The sequence below is a fragment of the Penaeus monodon genome, chromosome 18 (assembly GCF_015228065.2).
Source record: "Penaeus monodon isolate SGIC_2016 chromosome 18, NSTDA_Pmon_1, whole genome shotgun sequence".
In the NCBI taxonomy this organism is placed as follows: domain Eukaryota; kingdom Metazoa; phylum Arthropoda; class Malacostraca; order Decapoda; family Penaeidae; genus Penaeus; species Penaeus monodon.
Window position 1 is genome coordinate 48,124,957 of NC_051403.1, and position 7,500 is coordinate 48,132,456.

At 41.5% G+C, this 7,500-nt stretch overlaps 1 protein-coding gene across 1 annotated transcript in view; it reads left to right on the plus strand.

The window, feature by feature from the left end:
- LOC119584564 (ras-like GTP-binding protein Rho1) overlaps positions 1-7,500 on the plus strand; it is an 80,974-nt gene that overhangs the window by 72,186 nt on the left and 1,288 nt on the right. Inside the window, exon 3 of the mRNA XM_037933249.1 lies at positions 6,909-7,069. Within this exon, the coding sequence (XP_037789177.1) occupies positions 6,909-7,069 (161 nt within the window). The remainder of the gene's footprint in view (positions 1-6,908; positions 7,070-7,500) is intronic.

The window sequence follows — 7,500 nt, forward strand, 5'->3', positions numbered from 1 at the left end:
ATTTTTTTATTTTGGGAGTTTTTAATGGGGTTTTCAAAGCTTAGTGTTCATTTTTTTTATTTTTGTGACGTGTTTCCCCAAAGGGGTTTTTAAATAAATTCAGTTAATGTTTTGAAAAATGATGGAATCAGTTTTTACCAGATTTTTTTATTTTTTTATTGTCATTGTTAATAATTTTTTTTATTTAATTTTTTTTTTTTTTTCATGGCGACTTTTAGTAAACGAGTTTTAATCATCTTTAGATTCCGCTTTTGGCGTTATTACTGTGTGTGTGGTTTTGTGTGTGTTGTGTGGGGTGTGTGGGGTTTTCCTATATATACATATATTATATATTAATATTTATATATATATTATAAATTTTTATTTATTTTTAAAATAAAATATATATATTTTATATTATATATAATTTTTATTATATATATATATATATTGTGTGTGGGGTGTTTTGTGTGTGTTTTATTTTTTGTGTGTTTATTATATATATATATATAAAATATTATATAATATATTTTATATAAAATTTTTTGTGTTTTGGGTGTGGTGTGTGTGTGTTGGGGTTTTGTAATTAATATATTTATTTTTAATATATTATATTAATATAAAAATATATATTTATATCACATATATATTATAAATTAAAATTCCCCCTTTTTTTTTAGGGCAAGAGAAGGGCATAAAGGAAAAAGAGGAGGGGGGGGGAGGGGAAGGGGCGAATTTTATGGAGTGGGTGGACGCTTGTGTTCTTGTATTTCCCGCCCCACTTTAATTAAAAAAAAAAAATCAAAAACCCATATCAATTTTTTTTTTTGGAACAAACCAAAATTACATCTTTTTCCCCTTTTCTGTTCCCCCTTTCCCCAACCCAAACAATCTTAATTTTCCCCTTCCCCTTTTTTCCCTCCCCCCACCCCCCCCCCCCCCCAAAAACACCCCAATTTTTAAATTAAAATATGAATCCCCAAATTTTAAAAACCCAAAATCCCCAACGCTGGCCGGCCCCCTTTTGGGGGTCCTCCCCCTCCCCCCTCCTTTCCCAAAACCTCCCCCTCCCACCTACCCTACCACCCCCTTTCGCCAATCGTAAATCCCCCTCCCCCTAACCCCCCATCCCCCCCCCTTAAACCCCAACCCCCCCACCCCCCCCGTAAAACCCCCCCCCCCTCCTCCAACTGGTTCGTCCCCGTTTCATCCAAAAAATCGAACGGTCAAAACCCCCCCCTCCGCCCCCTCCCCCCTCCCCTCCCCCCCGGGCCCCCCGCCCCCTTTCCCGCCCCTCCCTCCCCCCTCCCCCGGGCCGCGCGATCGTCACTTGTTTCCGAATCGGGGGGCTTGTTTTGGGGCGGGCCCCGAGTGGCGGGGCACGCCTTTCCCCCCTCCCTCGGGGGGCCCTTTAAAGGGGGGGCCCCGGGGCCATCTTGGCCCTGGCTGTCTCCCTCCCCCCCTTTTTTTCCCCTTCGCGAGGTAATAACTGGTTTCCCGAGGCCCCCTCCGGCCGCCTCGGGGCCGGGGGGGGCCCCGGGGGCGGGGGGCACGCGGTTCTGGCCCGGGGGCCGGGGCGGGGCGGCCCGGGGGGGGGGGGGGGGGGGCGGGACCGGCGGAGGAAAGGGGGCGTCCCCAAGAGGGGGAGGGGGGAAACGGGGAGGGGGTCCCTTGGAGACGATCGGGGCCCCCCCTCGGCCGACCTCGGGGGGCTCGGGGCCGGCCGGCCCGGGGGGGCCCCATCAAACCCCCCCCTCGGGGGGGGCCAGGGAATTTGGCGGCCAAGGTCGGGGGGCCCGCGGCGTGCCCCGGGGCCCCGGGGGAGGGGGGCGGGCGAGGGATGCGAGGGGGGGGAGGAGGCTTTTTAAAAAGTTGCCCCCGCTTGGGGGTCCCCTCCTGCCGCAGCCGGGCCGGATCGGCCCCCGCCCTCGGCCCCCCCCCCCGCTCGCCTCCGGGCTTTTGGGTCCGGGGGCCAAAAGGGTTTTCCCCCCGGGGGGAGCCCAAAAAATTTTGGGCTGTGGGGGGCCCCCAAAAGAGGTTTTTTTTTTCCCTACCCAAAAAGAAGGGGGGAAAAGTTTTGTTTTTTGTTTTTTTTTTTTCTTTCTGGCGTTTTTGTGTCGCCCCGAGGAGGCTTTTGGGATCCGGGGGTTTTTTTTGGGGGGGGGGGGGGGGGGGGGGGGGGGGGAAGGGGGGATGGTTTTAGAATTCCTCTCCCTTAAAATTTTCGAAAAGGGGAAAACCCTTGAATTTTTACCAAAAGCTGTTTGTTTTTTTCCGACACGATTTTTTGGGAAAATTGGGCCTCGGGCCGACCGGCGTATTTTCTTCCAAAAAAGGCCCAAAAAAAAAGGGGAGGGAGGACGTGCTTTGGGGGATTTTTAAAACCCAGAGAGGAATGGCATTCGGGTTTTGTGTGTGGGGGGGAAGGGGGGGGTTTTAAATTTAAAAAGGGAAATGAAACGGGTCGCGTTTCCCTTGTGCCGAGGGGCCCCTGGGCCGGGGGGGGGCGCGCGTGTCCCCCCGGTGGGGGCGGGGTGTCCGTGTCCGCGTGGGAGGGGGGAAAATAAGGAGCGTTTTTCTGTTTGTTTGGTTTGGTTTGTTTTGTTTTTTAGTTGTCTTGTCTTTCCGTGTTGTGGTGAGAAGCCATAGGGCTGATCAGCTGTTTTTTGTTGTTGTTTGTGTTGTCGTTTTCTCATGCTTGCCTCTTCTTATTTGTAATATTAATGAATGGAGGGGAAAATAGAGGAAGGGTAGGGTTTAACATTTTATTATTTAATCTTTTTATTATTCTAATTTTTTTCCAAGATGCATTTGACTTTTTGGTGTTTGTGCCGTCACTGGTTCTGCCCCTTAGTTATTGGGCTGTTTTTGTTTTTTTTTTTGGGGGTTAGTGAAGGCGTTGTGATGTGTGGTCTCGTGATTTTGATATATATTGATTTTTGCAAGTACTAAGAAACCGGAAAATCAAAAGCAATATGATTGCTTTTAGCGAAAGCCATTGGCCCCCATACTGGTGCAACCTTTTAACCTCTGCCCATATACGTTCTGGCAAGATGAGGCTTGTTAATTATTGTATGGAATTATTTTAAGCTGTATATTGAAGGGTTGTTGGTCTATGCTGTACTGCCAGAGGCCTAGAGGCTGTGGATCTTTGCTCCAGCATTTCACTGTTGTTTTGAATACAATCCATATGGCTACAAGAAAACGTCCATTTTTTAGGGCTGTCAGCTAGTTATTAGCGCTATATCATCTGCTTCCTAGTTGAGCAGTTCCCATTTTAGAAAAGGTTTATGAATCAGCTGTTCCATATGTGCAGCTTTTAGGGTGATTTATCAAGCAAATAAGGAAATTCCGTTAATGTAGGATGGAGAAACTCGGTATATTGGTTTCTTTGTTCGACTGCTGTTAATGAGTCTTATAAAGGAAAGAATCCTTATAAGGTTTACCCTAGAATACCTGTTTAAACTAGTTTGTTTATTTTTTCTATAGAATTGGGTGAACACTAGTTTTCCTCTTCATTCAGTATAAGAAAATTGCATCTCTTTTTTTACCATGAATGAGGAGTTTGCTTTTCTGATTTCTTTTATTGTGGTAAATAGATATATACATATGTTCTTTTCCTCTCCCTTGCCTTGGGGTTTAGAATTGATTCACATGGGAACATGAAGTAGACAGAAAATGTTAGTCATAGTCATGGGCCCCACCCTTTGATTGATCAGGTGCTTGTGGGCGGGCGAGGCTTTGATGCTGAATATATGGCAGATATTGACCAGCCAGATCTCTGAATGGGGAACTTGGCCGTATGTGTTCATTGATTATGATTATGTATTCATGTAAATGGGTTTAAGGAAAGGAAAGTGAAACTTTAAGTTGTAAAATTTCAGTTCTAGGTATTCCATGTACCAGTAATAAGCATTTGACAGATAAGTTTGGGAAATATTAGTGGTGATTTGATCTGAACTTCTTGCTTTCTCAGTTAGCTCAGCTTTCTAATACATAAATAATATCTTCCAGGTTTGCAAAGATTTACAATTCAGTCATGAACTTGCATTTGTGATATGGCAGAAAATGAGATACAGTTGATTAACTGCAACTTTACAAAGAGTACAGGGAAAGTGCTTGGCTTGAGGACCTATTTTAGCATTGGAAAAGATGGCATAACATATATAAATTGACAAATTTAAGTTACTTTGTGGTTATTTAGGTATTTTTGCACTAAGTAGAAAGTTCTAGTAGATTTGACACTTGAAAGATGTTTTTAAAAGGGTGAGAGTAGCCAGCATTATCAGTTCTAACATGCTTATTTGTTTACTTTACAAAATATTGGATATTCTTTTGCCAAGGTCCATGCACAAGTAACCAATCAATGAGAATCTGGTGGGCGGGGCATCAGTGACTGGTTGAATGGGGTTGGCTCTATATTAAACTTGTTTGGTGTCACTGCAGTCAACCAGTTCTTCCCAATAGCTCAGTCCTGGAAGTGTGCTGCACTGGTCCTGGGAGACCTCCCACCCCAAGCCAGAACACTGGCTTTGAGGCTTTGATGGGCAAGGAGATTTTGGGTCTTTATTTATGAGGCACATTTCCTCCCATGAGATTATAGGACAATTGAGTCCCTCTTGATTTTTTTTTCAAATATTAACCTAGGCTTATTTTGTCATGGTTTAAGGATCAGGTCTGGATTTGCCGAATGTTGGAAGGTGTACATGCTGCAGCTTTCAAAGTGACTTTTCTGGTATATTTAGTGACTGATTTCAAATCTATTTGCTCTGATTTCTGGTTGTAGGTTTAATGTTTCAAGTCCATGATAGTGGTACAGCTTGTTTAGAAAATATTGGCTTTTAAAAAATGAGAGATAGTTATCCCTACAACTTGTATAAATTTGCCGTGTTCTGTGATAATTTAATCTTCCCCATAATTGTATAGGTTTTTTGCCCTTGCTGGAGCACCAATTGATACAGAGGTTAGTGAGGGGTGGTTTCAGAATGTTCACCCTGATTCTAAAAGATTTTGTCAGCTCTGGATTACCATTGGTGCTATCAGGCTTAGTGCTGATACTTGTAATCTAGTAAATGGTTTGGATTCTTTGAAAGATGCAGATAACTGTGAATGAAAGGTTGTTTATGGGGGGGGGGGGGGTAGATCTTTGTAAAAAAGTTTTTTTTATCACATTATAGCTCATATTATACTGTTATTCCTCTTGATTCTGTGGTTTTGTATTTATATTACCTTTTGTATTCAGTAATGTTATGATTTATATCTACTTTTAAAGGGAAGAAAAGTCACTGAATGGAATTATTTTTTGGCAATCAGAAGTATTTTCCTTTTTCAGTGGCACTGACACCATGGGAGGAAGCCATACTATTGTCTGTTATCTCTCAGTGGATGTGTTGAGCATTTTAGGTACTTCCTTTTGGTTTTAAGGGCATTTGTATTCATAGAGTTTAGTAACGCTTTATCCACTTACAATTTCCCAGAATGATTTGAGATCTGTTCCATAGCTAATTGTTGCAGTTTAAGAGACAGTGCTAAGTTCTTGCTCATATTTACAGTTATGATTTAATCTAAGATAACTTTAGAAGTGAATGCTGATGAAATAAAAGGACTTACTCCAACAGTATGGTGCACCATGAAAGAAATTGCTGAAAAACTACAAGATTTAATCTTTAATGACTGTGTACAGTAAAGCCTTGTATTTGGCAAATAAATGGTGATCAAATGGCTTGCTAGATCAAAACAAATGGAAAGAATATTATTTGTACCAGATACAGTAGAGTTGAAATTTCTCTTTGAAATACGGTAATATAACTATTTTAATTTTGATAAGTTCTCTCTAAATCTCATTTTAAAAAGTATCTTCGAAGCTAACGTCTCCAAGTATTCACAGAGACCAATGGCTTTCACTACCATGGGTACATGAGCGGGGTGAAAAAAAAAACTGCACTTTTTCTTTTTGCTTGGATATTTACCTCAGGTAATTTCATTAGCAGTCGTTAACACCCACTCCCGTCCATCCAGTACTTGTATGTGCCTTTGATTCCATGTCAGGAACTTAAACCAAGCCAAATGTTGCACAAGCAGCTGATTCACCACTTATGTAAACAAATGGACGGACATACATTTCTTTGCATGTCATGTTCTGTGACATCATGTGGTAATGATGGAGGAGGGAGACAGTCAGATTTAATTATTACTCCATATGCCAAATTTGACTGCATAGTACAGTACATGGAAGCCACTGGTATAGGTCATTAAATAATAGCTTGCTAAATTAGAGGCTTTACTATAGTTGATGTTATACCTTTATATGGGCATTGTCATTTCATGCTTGAGGTTGGTGTTAATGCCAAACATAGGACTGATTCTAGTAGCTGGTTGCACCTGTATGTATTCAGTTCTTGGTAAAATCATAAGTCCAGGTTCATCAAGAAGCTTGACTAAGGCATTGCCTATCAGTTTACTACTCTCTGCCACTTGTTGGATTCACAGAGCATGACGGAAGATGCCCCATGGTTGAGGGTCACAAATTTATGGACTTCTAGTTTGTATGATGAACAGAGATCTATAGGGACATATAACCCAGCACGTGAGTACATAGATGAAGCCCGTAATGCGCACTGTACAGAAGGGTTAGCAATTTAAGCGTGAATCCATACGTATGCAGTGTGTTGTGGCATATGTTGGGAGTCCATATTTTTTTATTTATTTGTTTATTTTTTTTTTTCTTTTGTTTTGTTAGAGAAATGGTTTGGATGGATGAAACTGCTTGGTATTTTCTTGGAAAGAGGGCGAGGGAAAGGGCAAACATGAATAATTATTCTTTTAGTGAATTTTTTGAAGTAGACTGACAGTTTTGTAACATATCAAGTGCATGTCTTGTTTTATTTTTTTATCATACATAATTGTTGTTTTTTCCTCTTGTTTTGCAGAATCCATGGCGGCCATTAGGAAAAAGCTAGTAATTGTAGGTGATGGTGCCTGTGGTAAAACATGTCTCCTCATAGTATTCTCCAAAGACCAATTCCCTGAGGTCTACGTGCCCACAGTATTTGAGAATTATGTAGCAGATATTGAAGTTGATGGAAAACAGGTAAGTTTGATATTCTTCAGACATTCAGTAAAGTAATGTTGGCAGTCTTGCAATTTGTATTAGTACAGAATTGTTTTTAACCCTGTTGAGCATGTGGCAAGGTTTATGCATTTCAGTTTCTAGGATCACAGTTTAGATTTCATTTTGGTTTTGTGCACTGTGCTCCCCTCTCCCAGAAAATGTTTTGTCAAAAGAGGAGGTGGGGAAGACATAGATATATATGTTATCTTATATATTGGTCCTCGTGATCTGAAAAAAAGGTCTTTTTAAATGTGAACAAGGAAGATTTATTTTTTCGGAAGAAAGAATTTTAGAATTATATAATTGAAGCATAATAATAGCTTTACAATGTCAGTCAGATTTGTGTGGGGTGACCACTAGTTTTTGAGGATTGCAATTAAAAATGTTGAGGAATATATAGATTATGTACT